Here is an 18,709-nt window from a genome sequence, read left to right on the forward strand (position 1 = left end):
AATGACTAGCTATAAGCTAACCCACGACTTGGATAACCAAACAGGCCCACTAATGGGATTTAAAGTCCCATATTGGGCTGCACGTATGTAACTAAGGCCCAGGCTGCTTATATAACTAAGGCCTGTTTGGTTTCTTCTTCCTTCAGGAGTAAGTTAAGCATCATACCTGTCCATGGAAAACCGAGTAAGGTAAACTGGAGTGGGATCAATATCATTCGTAGGACTAAAAGATTGCACTGAACATATATCATCCAGGCCAAGAACTGCATCAGCATGTTCATGAGTTAAAATTATCTGCATTGATAAAAAAAAAATAAACTTGATTAAATCCTCAGTAGGGTGGGACAATGTTATGATGAAAACTGGATGTTGTTTTACTAAATGAAATATCTGACAAGAAATATATATATATATATATGTATGTATATATATTTATATACAAAGTCTCAACTGCAGCAAGAACAAATAGGGAACTAATGCATAGCTGCTCTCCGTTGATAAAATAATTATCCATAGCAGCAGCATTACTGTCTTCCCATATTTAAATTCCTTTCCAAGTTAACGACCATGAAATAGATTTGTGGAGGTAGAACAATCAATTTTAAAATGTAACTATCGTTCAAGGCTATCGCTGAGTTATTAGGACACCAAAACAATATAAGTACGAAGTGACGAGATCCACTTGTAATCAATAAACAGAAAAAGAGGAAGAAGAAAGAAGAAACAGTACAAATAACAAAAATTCCCATTAGGAGCAGGAGAGCCCCAGCCAACCAGAAAAAATGGAAAATAATGAAACTTCAAAATAAATTATCTGCTCTCGTAAAGGAAATAAAAGGAAAAAAAATGAAAAATCCAAAAAGAAATGGCAGCAAGAATAAAACCAAATTAGCCCCAGACCAGAGAACAAAGGATGAGCAGAAAAATTGGAAAGCATCATTTTGTTAATAGAAAAATAAAGTTGGTATTTCCAGTTTTTCAGAAGAAACCTGGTGATGTAAAAAAACAAATAACTCAACCTTATCCCAACTAAATGGGGTCGGCTACATAGATCCTTTCCCTCCAATCAGCTCTATTCAAGGTCATACTTGATACAAGGCCTAAGATATGCATGTCTTTCTCATGGCTTATCATATTCAAGGTCATACTGTTTGCCCCTTGCTCTTTTAGTTCCTTCAATCAGAATGAAATCACTCCTCCGTACTGGAGCATCCAAAGGCCTCCATTGAACATAGCCATGCCACCTCAAACGCCTTTCTCATGGCTTATCATATATTGGAGCTACTCCCAAATCAGATCTAATATGATCATTTCTTACTTTATCCTTCCTAGTTTTGCCACTCATTCATCTCGATATCATCATCTCTGCTATACTAAATTTATCTATATGATGCTTCTTAACTGCCCAACATTATGCACCATACAACATAACCGGTCATATGACTGTCCTATAAAATTTTCCTTTAAGTTTTAAAGGAATACACTGATCACACAACACTCTTGACGCACCTCTCCACTTCATCCAGACTTTAGGTATTTTGGCTCAATCATAAATAAAGAGGTGATATAGATGATGATGTTTCACAGAGAATTAAAATAGGATGGATGAAATGGAGAGGTGCGTCTAGAGTGTTGTGTGATTTGGCTAAGAAGATAATACAAAAGAGAAAAAATAAAAGCGATGTATTTGATCGAGCATTTTCATTCAAGGTTGATTTGAGCTAATTATCAGGCAACTCATAATGTAGATTATTTGTCTCAAAATGTACCCAGCGCCAAATTTTGTCCTTCCCTCTAATGAGACCTATCTCTCTTAAACAAAGTTGTAAATATCCAAATCAAATCAGTTTTCCTCTGAGTCAAAGTTTAGACACCTAGTCTGCTAGTTGATTCTAATCATTGCCTCAGAGAGCTGGTCATAAGAAAAGCATGAATGTCACAAACAAGGCTCAAACCATCACGTGGTAGACCTCATGTACATGAAGTCACGAGATTCATACAAAGATTGTGCAAATCTCAATCCCGAACACGGAATTTCTTCACTGCACAAGACTTCCATGATTTGAGTGAAAGGATTTTGGTGTTGACATTTTCAACCCTATGATAAAATTGTAGCCTAGCAGCTTTCTATCCATATTTCATTATGTATTTTTGTGTTGCAGGATGGCATCACAAACCCTGCAAAAAAAATTCCAATGTGTGCGCATGCTGTTTGGGGGGGGGGGGGGGAAGGGGATCAGAGGATTCAGAGCTAATGATGGACTTTGGAGTTGAATGTAATCTACTGAATCAGGATAGTATCACAAACCCTGCAAAAAAATTCCGATGTGTGTGCATGCTGTTTGGGGGGGGGGGGGGGGTCAGAGCCAATGATGGACTTTGGAGTTGAATGCAATCTGTTGATGAATTTGAATTAGAAAAAACCAAACCCAAGTTAGCCTGAGATTTTATAAGGCATTCTACTGTATTGTAAGTTATAATTTCTGCTACATCAACAAAGACATATTTATTCAACAGATTATAGAAATTAAGAAAACTGTACAGGGGAGAAAATCTGTATAGGGATAGAAACTCACAGAATCCACCTGAGGAATTTTATGGCAGGTAAACCACCGAATTACTTGCTCTCTAAAGTTCTTCCCAACATCAATTAATTTATACTTGTGTTCACAATCACTATGGCAATAATCAATAAGAAGTGATGTATTGCACCTGTAAAGTTAATAACCCATTAGTTCCACTAATCCTTAGCTACAGAAGGCTAGCTAAGCAACATCAGCAATACAAACACATTTCTGTCAGTTTTTAAACTCTAACATCTCCCTTTACATATCCTGCATTTTTTTTTTGGAGGGGGGGGGGGGGTTGAGTGAATTGTGACTGGGCAGTCTTTCACCACAGTTATGCCCTTCAAACAACTGTCAGTTGAAGCTTGCGTCAAGGTAGTACCCAATTCCCTCATACTTGCTTGTTTTGTTTAATTAACGTTAAAAATAACTTTTAAAGAATATAAAGGGAGAGTATAACTTACGACAATGCATCCAATATATTATCCATGAAAAAAGATCAGTGGAACATTTTGAATCGCATCCAACACAAGCCATAAAAGTCACAACTACCACCTCTCAAATTTTTCCAAAGTCACACACCCACTGAACCAACCCAAACTACCTAAGCTTCAATCACAGTACATATCCGCATCACAAACTAAGCTAGACATACACATTCCCAACCGGAATCATTAGAAAAGTTTATCCAACCAAAACCCTGAAAACTAATCATTTCAACAGGACATCTATACGAACCTGTAGTTGGGGTTACACTCGGGAGGGATAGTGAGGGCCGGGGTGGAAACACTGCAAGGCGAATCAGTGGGTTGAATCAAGCAAATTGCACTTGGCACCATGCTTGAGCAACCAGTTCCCAAGAATATCAAAGCAGAAGATCCATGGCGATCATCTTTCGATTGAGATTCCGTGCAGCTCCCTTTATCCGTAAGATCTGTCTCCATTCCGATCCTTAATATGAATGAAAAAGAAAAAAGGATTCGATTTTAGAGAGGAGACAGAAAAAACATAGCTCCTTTGTGAGCGGAAGAGAGCCGTCGATGGCGTGGAAAGAACGAAAGTGCAGACACTTATATAGGTGGAATCTCGCGGGCTCGCGGCGAAACCCAACGGTTTTGGCGGTTGATCACTATACGTGGCAGACGTCTAACGGTTAAAAATTCTATCAGGCAAAAATTATCTAGTCATCCTTAGATTTTTTTAAGAGATCGAAACGGTTCATAAAATAGGATGGTTGTTTTGTCATTTCGGGTGGACATTTATGTTTACTTGATTTATTCATGAACAATCAAGATGTAGTATCTTGGTAAATGTTTTTTGTTGATGATATTATTTTGATAAATGAGAGAAAAAATAGAAATTAACGTTAAGTTGGAGTTATAGAAATCAACCTTGGAATCAATAGGTTTTAAGATAAGTAGACGGAAGATATTATATGGTGTGTAACTTTAACGATAGTAAGACAAATAACCAAATGGTGAAGATTGAGGAGAGAAAGATACCGTGAAATGATTATTTTAGATATTCGATGTTAATCATAAGAAAAAGAAGGCGACATCAAGGATGATGTATCACAGAATATTAAAGGGAGGGATGAAGTGGAAAGGTGTGCCCGAGGTAAATGTTGTGTCATTGACATATTCTTTTAAAGCTTAAAGGAAAATTTTATAGGACATTTGTATGATTAACTAGGCGACTATACTATATGAGGTGAAATATTGTGCAGTCATAAACTACGAGGAAGAAATGAGGATGTTGAGATGTATGTGTCGCAAAACTAAGAAGGATAAAGTAAGGAATGATCATATTAGAGTTGATTCGGGAGTTGCCCCAAATTCTTACTCAGGATAAGCTCTATGAAAGTCGTTTGAGGTGGCATACCATATTCAACGGAGGTCGTGGAATGCACCAATACCGAGGAGTAATTTGATTCAGATTGAAGGATCTAAAAGAGCTAGGGACAGGTCTAAAATGATCCTAGGAGAAGTAGTGAGGAAAGCCATGCTTAATCTCAAGCATATGTCTTTGAATAGAGCTGATTGGAGGGAAAGGATCCATGTAGCCAACCCTTTAGGTAAGATTTCGCTGAAGTGTTGCCGTCGTTGTTGTGTCTTTTTCTTTTACTTTTATTGTTTTAATTTCGTCTTCACAAGGACCCATGTAGCTAACCCCATTAATTAATTGGGATAAAGCTGAGTTATTATTGTTGTTGATTGCACTTAATATCGTGTCAGGCATTAAATTTTTGCATTTTATTTTTGAAGGAAAAAAGTATTGTGTATTGTATAAATGCTGTAAAAATTAGATGATATACATAAGGTTTATATTCTCATAATCTGAAAACCTGAAAAATCTTTTGCAACGCACTTGCTGAGATCTTCATTTAAATCATTGATTGATGTGGAAAAATTGCCCTCTAACATTGGATTGCAGCCTTGATAGAAGATCTGCAGTTCTATTAATTAGTTTCTCTGTAGACAAAGCAGAACTGTATGTCCCAAAGAAGTGAACAAAGTTGCTCAAGGGGAAGGGGTTTCCTTGCTGAGATCTTCACTTAATTCAAACTCTTGCTTCTGCTGGCTTTCATCATCACCATAGCTTCCTTTTCCAAAATTATCCAGAATTCTTGGAGGAGGAAAGAACTCTATATTAAATTTATCCTCACTTTTAACGTAAACAACCCAAAATATATCATACTTGATATCAGGAGAGATGGGTTCTATATAAAGTTGAATGGTACTTCTATAGTCTGAGTTGAGAAGCCATGAATAACAAGACTGGAGAGACTTCCACACATAAAGACATACCACTCTTGGCAACTCCTCACTCTGGCAACAAACCCCAGCAACTACTCCCTCCATCTTCAAGAAATTTGACTTGAACAATGCTAAACATAAGTAGGAGAGATTGTTATTAAAGCTGTTTGAGCTTAGGTTCATTGCATTCATGGAGATTATCTCGCCGGCTGAGAATTTCGCAACCGGAAAACCCTTCTTTGATTCTCCGGCGTAAGCCTTAAAGAAGCTATGCTCTAGCAAGATAGCCATACTGGATACTTGGTGCAACTTGGACAACTAGAAGACATGTTCACCATGGTTAGCCATTTGAGAATAAGGGTTTTTTTTTTTTTTTTTTTTTTTTTTTGTACAGAATTAAAAATGAGATAAATTTAACCACTTACAAGAGTTTCATGAAGTAGCTTCCTTTGTTCATCAGATCTCTTCATCCATGCTCCATACCATATGATCTATATAGGGCAAAAACTAATGTGAATGAAGAAACCACAATTAAGGGAAAGATTAAGAAGTTGAGATAGTTAAGAATGAAAGAAGGGTGGTACCATATTTCCATGGATGCTCTTGAAGATGGAGCTTGAAACACATCCAAGATTCTCAGACCAAACAGAGAAGTGTTTGAGGGCTTCAATGAGATCATCTGTGAAGACAACCACTGGCTTGAAGACAAAGAAGGAGATATCCAAATTCTTACTATCAAAAGGGACAAAGCAAGGCATTTTAATTACTACCTCCTCCTTATTTCTCCTCACTTTAAATCAAAAGAATACAAAAAGGCTGGAACTGAAATTTCGAATAAGGGAAACACGGAATGTTCTAAGAAATTAGAAGGATTCCCACTTGCCATTGACGTAGCTTAATTGCAAGACTTGAATTTCATGTGTGAAAGACGTCGTGTCCTCATGGGTATCAGTTTCCAGTCGTTTTTGGCGGCTCTCCTCGTTCTAGAAAGTAATAGCTATATTAATACGGTAAAAGCTTCATGTGTGATTCTGCCATTATAATAACCTTTGGATATGGAGGGAATACGGTGAAATTTGACATGTCACTAGATTACATTGAGATTTATTTATCCACAAATTTTAAATAAAGATGTTAATCGATTTGTTTTCGGTTTTTTTGATTTGATTTTGGTTTCGATTCAAGATACAACATGTGGAAATTGAAACCGAATTAGAACCTATTTCCAAATCAAAGCTGAACAGATTTGATCCTTATTCTGTTCACTATTTAGGTTCTATTTTAAGTGTTTGGGTCAACTTCTTACATCTTCACTAATAAAAAAACAGAAAAAACTTAGCCGTTCACCAAATTTTTTCCAAACATTAAAAAGAGATGGAAATCAGAATACTTAAGGATAACTCGGTCCGATTCAAAATGACAATTTCAACACTAAGCCAAACCAAATCAAGAAAAGATTAGAGCTTTTGAAACCAAACCAATTTGTTTTGGTTCAGATTGATTCGGTTTTAAATGCAAGGTTACAGTTTTGACTTTTGATTTTCGATTTCGATTCTAGATTCTAGATTCTAGATTGACAACTTTATTTTCTTCCCAAATCAATCTACTACATGGCAGAAAATAGATATATACCGTTCGATATAATTTATATTGGGAAGAAAATTTTGCCTGGGAGCGTGGTCCTATATTAGTGCGGGGGCCAATGAAAACACACGCGAAAACATCAACAGGGTTAGGGTTTCTGTCTTTCATGAGGGTAATAAGGCAGTCATTTCGCCTCATCCTGTGTCTAATCACCGGTGCCTCGCTACCAGAGAAAGTCTTTTTTCCCAATTTAAATATACATTTGCTAGTGGAGAAAAACTCAATCCATATGCGAAGACTTTGGATAAAAAAAATAAGCAATTGAACAAACTAGACAGAAAATGTTATCATTTTTAAGGGTCGAATGGTCGATAGTGATTGCACTATGATTATGGATTGAATTTCAAATAATGCTAAACCTGGACCCACTCTATTGTAAAACATGCATGGACTAACTTATTTTTGGTAGGTAGACTTATGGTTGTGTTTGGTATTCATTTTTGGAATGCATTCTGGGTCGATTTCGCATTCTTGGATGATAAAAATAGTGTGAGATTCTAACTTAATCTTGGTTCGTACCCTAAAAAACTTGATCTTGGTTTACTTATATCATATCCAACCTAAGGGTGCAATTGAGGGCGCGTTTTTGAAAAATTATTTTTAAACTAAATATTTATATGGGCCCAATTTTTATATACATAGATGGGAGTGGAGAGCAGAAGTGTAATTACACGTCCTCTTCCCTCCCCCACCCAACAATTAAAGGTAGGACCGTATACGTACATGGACATGCATAAAACCTTTTACCTATTTATATATTTAATATATTAAATTAAATCAATGATATATGTATTAAATGTAACTTATGCTACTTAATCAATGGCCCTGATCATGCACACATATTGTTTAATTACCGAAAAAAAAATATTAAATATTTTACATACGACCGAGTTTCTCTCGACCAACGGCGAATGGGAATCCATTCTCCACAGGGGGTTCAGCTGCACACACGGGGTATCGTGAAGGTATTTTGAAAGAACATACCAAAAGTGTTTTTGAACCCTAGGATGGTGTGGTGAACCTTCCCGCTCAGTAGAGGAAATTTTCCACCTCTTACATATGTATATATGAAGGGCTGGGCCAGGTCAGGCTGAGCTGAGCTCAACCCAAGGCCTCAACCTAGGCCCGGCCCAATCAAGGACAAAATATTCAGCCCTAGCCCAGCCCATGGATTGAAAGCCCATTTCCATATTGTCCTTAATTATATCAAGGACAAGATTCCAATCTTATGGTAATGGGTTCCATTAGAGACCATATCCGTCATTTATTCCCAAGTTTAAGACAGTTTTCCTCCTATGCTTTAATTTTGATGCCTAGCATAGTTATGAAGCGCAAGAAGTCCCAGAAGCACAAGGTTTCAAAGTTCAGTATCGATGATTTTGATTTCATGAAAGAAGTGCGGCCACTCATTGGATTGAGTCAGAAATTCATGAGCCCCATGAATGGTACTAAATTATCAGAATGATGATATTAGTAGGTAATTGGGACAAGTCATCTCAGCTTTGGTGGAACCTAATCCCCCAACCTGATGTGGAACCTGCACAAAAATTTGGCCAGATCAGATTGGAATCAATGGTCTAGGCTGTGTTTGTATGCATTCTCAGTATAGATTCTAGGTCTATGATGCAGTTTGAAAACTCAGTTATCTATTCCAAGAATGCACACAGAACACAGCCTTAAGTCTATTCCTTGATTCTTCACAGCCCATGTCTGATCCTGAATCATGAGTTTTAAATCCCTCTTAAGACCATCTGGAGGTCACAAGTAGCAGTTCAACTTCATATCCCAGATTGTATTCAAAACAACTACATATAGAATTACCAGATAATGGTGTAAATTTAACACAGTTGGCCCGACCCCGCCCTGAGTTCAAACAGGGTTTGGACTGGATTTTTCAACCTGAGAGTTGGTTACGATTGAAATTTCCAGGCCCTAGGTCAGGGTCGGGACAGGCCACGGTTAAGGCCTTAGGTTGAGCCTTGCCCAGCCTTGTGTTAGGTTATGCTTTACTTTTTACAATGGAATGCTATTCAACGAAAATTTGACAAAAATATTTAACATCTTAAGTTTTGGCGTTCTGTAAGATAATATCGAACCAAAGGCTTTTATATTCTATCAAATCGTGACGCAAAGCTGTATGTGTTCAAGTTGTGATGCCAAGCATGTCTTTTTTGTTTTTAATGCATAGAATCAAGGTCAATCAGGGCTAAACCAGACCCAGTCTGACCCGATGTCAATCAGTGCTGGGCTGCGCTGAGTTAAGAGGACGCAGGAATGGGCTGGGGTTTTAAAAAACCTGGCCCTGTTGCAACCCTACCACCGGATATGTTATCTGAAAGCCAGCCAGAGTAGAAAACTTGGGTTGTGTTTGGTATGCATTCTCGAAGTAGAATCTGGGTCTGGAATGCATTCTGAAAACCAATTATTCTTTAATTTTTTTCCCTCCTCAGAATGCGTTATACACCGAGAATCTATTCGGAAAATTCATACCAAACATAACCTTAGATAGACTATACAACAAATAAAAAAATGTAGTTTTATTCTTAGAAATCAATTGGTGTGAAGATTTCCAAAGACGGATCCAGCTACCCCTGTCAGTGGGCTGCCTGGTATTATCCTTGAGTGCAAAACTCAAAAAATAACCCTTGGATTCCACATTTGCCAACTTAAAAGGGTCAGCTAAATGCAATTCCACCTAGATTAGAGCCATGTGTTTTTTTCCCATTCCCCATGTGTGTACAACAATTTTCTCCCTATAAAATCTTAAGGCAAAATCACAGAGAATTCAAGTCACTTGGAATTTTACTGTACTTTATAGTTCAACATTTTTGCTTTCATTTACGAATTAGTTTTCTGCCACTTGTTCATAGAAATTGGAGTTGTACATAAATTGATTTAGCATAATGAGTGTTCTTATTTCTAAACCAATTAAAAATAAATTGAGTTTATGCTTTTGGCCTTGATGCTCACTTACATCAACCTGCAAAAACAATACAAATGAACATATTCATGAAGAACAAGTGCAAGTAAATGCATACAAAACTACAGTTGTCTTCAATATAAGTTCAATATGATAAGTATAATTACGTCTACATTTAAGCTAGATGCCCTTAGAGGAACCCCAAAAAATAAATAGTACATTAACAAGGCCGGCAACCAACAGTATATACTATGTAGGGCCTTTTTGGAACCTTGCAAGATACTGATACTCCATTGGTTCAGAACTTTGTTTTCTTTTTCTCGCAGCCCAACCCCCCTCACATAGTTAAAATTCACTAGAATCAAATGTTACAAACACATAAAAGGGTTCAAGACTTCTTTGTAACAAATGACTTTGTTATTATGGTTGCTCATGCTTAGGTATATGGCCTCTCAGCCATCTCTGAACTTTCGATCACGTCCATTTTTAATGACAATGCATTTTTTGATATATAAGTATATAACACATAAGATATTCATTGTTTAGTCTGTCAATAGATCAGCAACTATCCATATCCTAAATAATCAAATTGGATCTGGATACATGAATATTCAATTAAATAAATATCAGCCCATATATGTAGACAAATATACCCTTCCCCAATCTACAATGTCAACTTATAAAGAGAATTTGAGGTGTATCCACTATTTTTAATTGTAGCAATTAAAATTTTAAAAATTTTATATGTAGGAAATATATACGTTGTAAGGATTGTGTATGCATTTAACTTTAACCACAAAATGGTACGATAAGTTAAGATGACAGAGACATGAATTGGTATTTCTCTGCTCTTTTACTTTTAATAGGATAATTAATAGCTTAGTTGATAACCTTATATTTAAACAGATACAAATATGGAACCACCGACACACACACACATGCACATAAAGAATTTAAGTGAGGTAGAGGAAAGTGACACCCGAGCAAACAAAAACATTTATTTAGACCTGAAGGCTGAATCATTTCTAAAGGGATGATCATATACTCAATTTATATCTTTAAATACTTAAGTACTTGAAATACTAATACAAATAAATACTTAATTTCAACTAAATATATTTAACAATTGTCAATAATTTTGAATAATAAAATAAGGGAGAATGATTCCTTCACGCCTGTGGTAGAAACCATTACCACACGTTAACTTTAAATAATGTCATGTGGACAGATGGTGATGTTGTTATTCTGACTATGTTTGATAGAAAGCTCATTGTCACAGCCTTAGACCTTTCTAAGCATCCGCGCCGGCACTTAGTATTCACATTAGCACTAAGTCAGCCTTACTTCACTCCCTAAGGGATTTGGGACGAGAACTTAGAGAACACAAGAGAGAGTTTGAGAGAATGAACTTGAATTGAACTAGAAAGCTAGAGTACAAGGCTTGAAAGCTAACTTGCTTGATGCCTTGGCCAAATGAGGCCACCTCTATTTATAGGCAACCAAGAACCCCAAGAATGCCTAAGATCTTTACAAGTGTCATCTATCCAATGGTTAGGAAGTTTCTAGTTTAAGGGACTAAAACATTACCACCTCCTTTGTTGAGGATTCTAGCTACTTGGAGAACTCTAGAAGTCTCCTCCTTCGTTAACTATTTACAAGGTTTTCTAGAAGCTTCCCTAGAACCTTCTGTTGAAGTGGTGATTCTGAAATCAGCCGTGGCGGTAGTTGCAGCTTAGATCGAAACCAGGGAGAAACCATAAACCAGCAAGTGATCGATGCAGCCAGTGAAAGAAAAACCAGAAAAAAATAGTTCGATATTTAGAGAAATCGATTCAAGAGAGTGAAAACCTTTGATAGATGCTGTCCATGGCTGCTGGAATGAATCTCCAATAAGAACAACCAATCTCCAAGGCAAAAAAGGAGACTTGGTCTTCAAGGGAATAGAGACTCCAAAAAACGCAGGTGAAGAGGGGCAGCAGCTACCGCAGGAAAAAGAACTTCTTCAAACCATTAATTGATGAAGTTGAGTGCCTCTCTTGATGGTAGAAACTCCTCCAAAAAATTACTGCAACTGCAAGCAAAGCAGAAAATCGACTCCAGGAGACAGCATATACTCCATCGACCAAACCTTCAAACCAACAAATATCAGAAACCATACAGGGACCGCAATAATCGAAGAACCAATGAACCCCTCAACATCGAACAGAAGGGGTTTCAACGTTATCAAAACGCCATCAACAATCGACTACCATATTCAGCGATTTTAGAACCCCAAAATCGATAGCAGAAACCAGACAATCCACACGGCAGAATAAACACCACGACCAGCAAACCTTCGAATCAAATATGTATGATTCATCATACGAAACCCTAGTTCTTCTTCTTTTATGAACTAGGGTTTCCTTCTTCAAACCAAAAACCTAAAACGACTCTCAAAACGGCTATTATGGAGAGAATTAGTACTGGTTACATTAGTTTTGACCGCTCCCAGGGGGACTCGATACCGTGACCCCTGCCTGCTCTGATACCATGTAGAAAACCTAGGACTTGTAACCAGTAACTTGAGAGAGAAGAAAAGAGGAGGAAGAGGAGAGAACTGTTGAACTTATCAGTCTCCCTCATAATGCTTGTATTTATAATCTCAAATTACAATACAAAGGGGAACTCCTAATCAGATTAGGAATTCCTAATCATGATAGGATTCCAAGTTACAATAGGAAAAGAACTAGAACTAACAACTCAAACTGAAACTAAGACTAACAACTCACAGTAGAATTAGGACTTGACATAATTAGAAACTAGGACTCCAACTAGGACTAGGAAAATAGAAGATACACATATCAACCAAATCACTGTTTACGTGAACAGTGTCGCATGAACAGTACTTCAACTCTATCGTTACTCTCTGGACTCAATATTGTGGGAATCAATAGGCCCTAGTTTTACGTTACAACATCTTAAATTTCAGGTTGAACCAAGGTTGCAAGAGAGAGATCTATTAACTGAATCATGTTGGGTTTCCGCTGGATTTGCTGGTTCTGTTGAGTCGTAAGGAAGAAGTTAACATCCTTCTTTATGTTTCCTTTTATTTTATCACAATTCCCTTTGATTTGCTGAATCAATTTGCACTTGTAATGCTCTTACTGATGCTAATGTTGCTGCCTGCGATTCAAATTTCGTATTTGATTTGTATCGTTGCATCTGGAGGAGAGTTTTGGAGTTGTGGCTGGGTTTCGTAAGGTTGAAGTCGATGAGCTGCCGCTGGTTCCTCTTCTTCCTTGGTTTCCGCAGCTGTTTGGAGCCTTGAGGTTGAAGACGATGGGTTCTCCATACTCACGGTTCATTCTCCCCTATTAACTTCTTTGGTATTTAATGCTCATATTACCCTTCCTTAATTATTACCCACCCATTTCATGTCCCCCATTTATAAATCTAATTCCCTACATGACCCATTACTTTCTTATTTACCAAGGGACCCTTGCAAAATTCATGTTATTTACGGAACTGCCATTCTTTTTTGATACATTCCCCTATTTGACTACCCAATTGACCCTTGAAAATTCTGGTTTATTACCAGTTTACCCTTTGGCTTGGATTGTATTTAAAAATGGATTTCCACCGAATTACAGCCATGCCATCCTTTTTTTTTTCCAACATCGTTCCCTTTCAATAATTCTAATTCCCTTCATATCCCATACCTTTGGCATATACCCATAACCACTTTGGACGATAATGGTATTCTCTAATTTGTCATTTCTTCCTTTTTCATTACCCTTAGCACCTCTTGGGAAATTTTGGAATATTATGTTTTTGCCCTATCGCTTACATCATCTCTGTTATGTCCACGTGTACTACACGTGAGGGGGGATTATGTACAATAAACCTGCAGACATTACAGAACGCAAAACTTGCAGGAACATTGGTGCAAAACATAGAAGATCAGTTTTCTCCACCATTGCCATTGGGTATCCTTCGTTTTTGGGTTGAGTTTGCCGTAAGGGGGAGATTGAAGTATTGAAGAGTATTGAAGATATTTGGTTGTTGCCTATTTGAGGACTTTCAGTTGGGTTGATACAGTGTTTTTCCGCTGCCTAATTCAGCTCGTTTCCGCTACTTGTTACTCTAGTTATTTAACTTCAAGATTTTATGTCATTATGACAATCTGAGATTCATCACTGGTTAGCTATTGAAGATCGTTAAAAGCTGCCTTTTTTTTGGAAGAAATTCTAGTCCCGGTTTGTTGATCATGTCTGTCCAGGTTTTGAAGATCAATTATTTCAAGTTCTTGAAGGTTTATTTGGGAGCTACATTCATCTGTCAAGCTGAATTCTGCTGCAACTTAGTTTCTTCTCATTTTGTTCAAGTTGGGCATTAATACCTTGTATGCGCCAACTTAAGGGGGAGTGTTTGCATTATTATGGAGTTCTTTTTTTTTCCTTTTAGTTCAAGCTGGATCTTCTTTCTTTACTTATTTGTATAATCCAGCTTGAGGGGGAGTGTTGAAGTACTGTTCATGTGACGCTGTTCACATGAACAGTGATTTGGTTGATATGTGTATCTTTTATTTTCCTAGTCCTAGTTGGAGTCCTAGTTTCTAATTATGTCGAGTCCTAATTCTACTGTGAGTTGTTAGTCTTAGTTTCAGTTTGAGTTGTTAGTTCTAGTTCTTTTCCTATTGCAACTTGGAATCCTATCATGATTAGGAATTCCTAATCTGATTAGGAGTTCCCCTTTCAATTGTAATTTGAGATTATAAATACAAGCATTATGAGGGAGACTGATAAGTTGAACAGTTCTCTCCTCTTCCTCATCTTTTCTTCTCTCAAGCTACTGGTTACAGGTCCTAGGTTTTCTACACTTTCCTTAACCTCCCTTGCTTCTAGAGGTTCTAGAATATCTCTAGACTCTTCTTCAAGTGTAGGGAGTTCTAGGTCATGGACTTGGTCTTAGCCCCAATGTCCAAGTCCATGGGCTTGCAGGCTAGGCTCGTGGGCCCCTGTTGGGCGGGTTGTGACATCATGGTCTGGATCAGTCACGTGTCAAATTTCAAACCTAATTCAATCCAATACCCTCATGTGTGTCCATGCACACCTACGGTGCTCCGACCACTACAGTGCATCCTCCCTTAGCCTTGGATTTTCAAAGCTCAATTTTGCCATGAGGCAAACTCCGTTAAACTAAAACTTGACATGCCAGTTGTTGGCATTTAAAGTGGGTGTGTGGGAACCGGACTCTCATGAAATAAAATAAATATAACTAATAATTTTATTTTGTTTTTATTTCAATGTATCATTATATTTTTGCAGTACTAAGGATTGGGAATCCCAACTTGAATCCTAATTGTTTTAGATCAATTATGAAATTGGAATTGATGATTGTAATTAAGGCATAAAAGTCCGGAATAAAAAACACAAATGGAGAGGTAGGTTTTTCTTTTGATTTCCTCTATTGCAATAACAAAGTGATATTAAGTATAATATTCCTAATGTAATAATATAACAATAAATCAATATAATAAGGAAGTTGGCTTCTAGCGACACACCTGGAACCCATTCCATTACGCCCTTAATAGGCGCATGGTAGTTCAATTGGGGCCTGAATTTGGTGGTTAAGTTGTACACATCATCATTAGAAATAGTCAAAACTTCAGCCCAGACTGATCTCCCTGTATTGTAATAAAGGTTTAGAAAAGTCTGAAAAGTATAGGAAGGAGTTTAACATGAACCATAAAAAAAATGCAAGGAAAAAATCCCATACATGGTGGGCCATACAGTTGAGATATGCCATCAATTTTGACAGGAAGACTATTAAATGGGTCCCAAATCAATCCGGCAGTTTGCCAGCCAGATCGTCAATCAAATGGCTTAAAAGTGGAAAATGCGATGAAAAGTATTTTAGTATGGGTGTAGTGGAATCTTTTGCCAGTATAATAATGATGAAAACCTAATAAGAATAAAAAATAATTAATATTAATAATGTAATATAAGGATAAACGGGTAAAAGTCTTGTGGGTGTCTTATATAGCCTTACTTGACCTGCTGGATCTGTTTTGGTGCCACATGGATGGCTTACCTAGGCGTTCCAAACATTCGAAATATAAATCAAAATATTGACTTTTCAACAATTTCCTGAAGCTTTATTTTACCATGTGACATGGTCTACTCTATTTGGGCTGAAACTAACCAAATGAATACAATTGTACCATGTGTGTGCTGACTTCGAGCACCAAGTAAGCTGCCACATGGGAATTAGATCCACCCAGCCAAGCTTGACTGGGTGGTCCACCCACAGAACTGGCGCCCCAATATTAATAACAGTAAAAGCAATAAAAGATCATCATTATTACAAAATGACAATAATTATCAACATGGTAAAATAATACACTGACATGAAATTAAGGTCAATTCCAATCATTCTACATGGGCTCTTAAATGTGAAAATTCTTATTTACATGAACATTTCCAGAATTAAAGTTTTTTTCAATTGAAATTCCAACTCCTTTAAAAAAAATACAGCCTTTAACAAAGAACATGATGATATGATAATTTTGAGTACGATACACTTACTTCATTACAGTTCTATCGGGATCCTCAGGCCATCTCGAGCAAGCTGAACAGGGATTCCTTCTCTAAATGCAGAAAGAGAAAAGGAAATTCAGTTGTCAGCATTGATAGGCAGCTTAGATCAATAATAGGAAACAAGCCTCATATTTGGGTTCAGCTTCTCCAACCCAATTATGAGCTGCCTAGATATACATATCCAGCTTCATTTGGATTTCTAACCAACTAGCCAGGCCAAGTCAAGCTAAGTCACCTATAATGTGCTCTAAGGATGTTACAATTGTCCAACTCAGGTTGAAACAAGAAGGGAACTGAGCCAGAACAACTTGGTAGAATTTCATGTCCAATGAAGCAAGAAACTTTAGATAACACTTCCATGTATTTAACAAACTATAACCACCCAAGGTCCCCTCCTATTATTTGTTGCTAGCCACATGAATCCAATTCCACCTTTGAAGCCTACTTAAGGCCAAATCCTCTGTTAATGTAAACTCGGCCATTATATATGATTAGAAGTAACACACAAAAAAAAGGTTTCTAAGTGAGCAACCCTAGAGAGAGATCTCTTGGTGGGTGACTACTAGAGAAATATTTACGCCATGCCCCGGCTGATTTGTCCAATCCAATTGTTAATAGATAGAACATCCACTGAATTTTATGCATCTCAAATTTCATGGCCAATCTCAACAAGATGGCTCACAAAATAGTAGATTTTCTCCCTTGTATTTTGAGCCGTTAACCCAGCAGAGAGCCGAGTTGAATAGACAGGCACAACATGGATTTTTCATCTGACAAATCTGAAGCAAAACTCAATCATATCCTCCAGCCATCCAAACCTTAACCAAAAATTGACCTGTTGATTGTGCCACGTGGTGTAATAATTTTGTGCTAGATTTTGCTACAAAGTTGAGGATGAAGTGGGAAATTGTCCACAAATTGAGCACCAACCAAGGTCCCATATGGAAGATAAAAGTGGCCAAAAGCATTCCGCCCTAGGGTTCACATCTAGAGAACTAACATTATAGATGTTTATTCAAAAATCTAAAAAAGATGCATTTAAAACAATCTTTAACCCTAGCCTCAAATATTTTTCTGTACTTTTATCAGATTCAACTCTCTGCATGCAATGGATGTTGTCTGCAGCGTGCTCTAACAGTAATGACTTTTTTTTCATTTCAATTTTTTTTTTTTTTTTCTGTTATAGGGACCTGACAGGTCTGAACAAAATCTGGTCAACCAAGTCATTCAGTTTTTGAACTGGATTGTATTTAGAAGGACCGAGGAATCCAGGTAACTGCCTTTCCCAGTTTGACCATCTGCTTATAGTAACTTCATTCTAAGTCGATCAAAGACGTTCAGATCATTTAGTTGAAGGAGCTTTAATTTCCGTACCTTCGAGACCATTCCATAAGGGCTTCATTGTCTTTTTGGTGATCAAATTCATGGGTCATTCCAATGAATAGAACCCGTTTTGGGCATATCCTCTTTACAGCATCAAGACTCTGAAAGGAGAACTTGTTACTCTTAAAAGTTGCAAAGTGAGCAGCAAAACTTTATAGAACTCCTTCCAAACAAGAACAATAAAACTTTATAAAAAGTCTAGTTTTTCAAACAAATTTTGGAGTATCCAACCTGAGGCAAGCAAAGGTGGACGTTGTGTGATCCTTTCTGCACAAGTTACAAATGAAAAGGAAAATTAGCATGAGAACATAATTAAGGGGCAGAACACACAAAAAAGAGTCTATCAAGCAAGCTGAAAATGATATTTCATATGAGAGGACCTCAAGTAAATTCAGCAGAAAAGGGATTGGTAATGAAAAGAATCAAGATTGTGATACTGGATATCTATTCAGAGGTTCACCTCTTGGAAACCTCCAACAATTTTTTTAGAAGGTTTTACTGGGGGAAGGGGGAAAACCCATGGTTCGAAAATTTGGCAAAATGTTTTGGTTTTGACATGTACCGAAACGATGTAATATGAAAATTAAAAGTGCTACATTTCGGCAAAAAATTTCGCCGAAATGACTGAAATTTCATCTCGTTTCAGTCATTTCAGGGAAACTATACAAACCTGTTATCAGCCTGTTATATTAATACCCCATTTAAACACATTTTGTTAAAATTTCAAGCTTTTCACCCATTTCGTCCACAAGGGTCTGAAAATACCTGGAAACCCAGATATTTTGCCAAAATCCTTCATTTAGCTGATGGATCAAGGCTTGGTGGTCGACTTTAAAGCAGCTATTGCAAGCTTTAGGTAGT

General features: G+C 37.2%; 1 protein-coding gene across 9 annotated transcripts in view; it reads right to left on the bottom strand.

Moving 5' to 3' along the window:
* Positions 1–18,709, bottom strand: part of LOC122650265 (putative hydrolase C777.06c) — a 60,000-nt gene that overhangs the window by 28,747 nt on the left and 12,544 nt on the right. For 2 of the 9 annotated variants that reach the window (XM_043843625.1, XM_043843632.1), the window contains exons 1-3: positions 3,306–3,629; positions 2,577–2,712; positions 167–294 (exon numbers count right to left, since the gene is read on the bottom strand). In XM_043843625.1, coding sequence (XP_043699560.1) covers positions 167–294; positions 2,577–2,712; positions 3,306–3,511 — 470 coding nt within the window. In that variant the 5' untranslated portion in view covers positions 3,512–3,629. The other 7 variants (XR_006331405.1, XM_043843629.1, XM_043843631.1 and 4 more) reach the window with 7 other exon arrangements.

The sequence above is a fragment of the Telopea speciosissima genome, chromosome 2 (genome assembly GCF_018873765.1).
Source record: "Telopea speciosissima isolate NSW1024214 ecotype Mountain lineage chromosome 2, Tspe_v1, whole genome shotgun sequence".
NCBI lineage: Eukaryota > Viridiplantae > Streptophyta > Magnoliopsida > Proteales > Proteaceae > Telopea > Telopea speciosissima.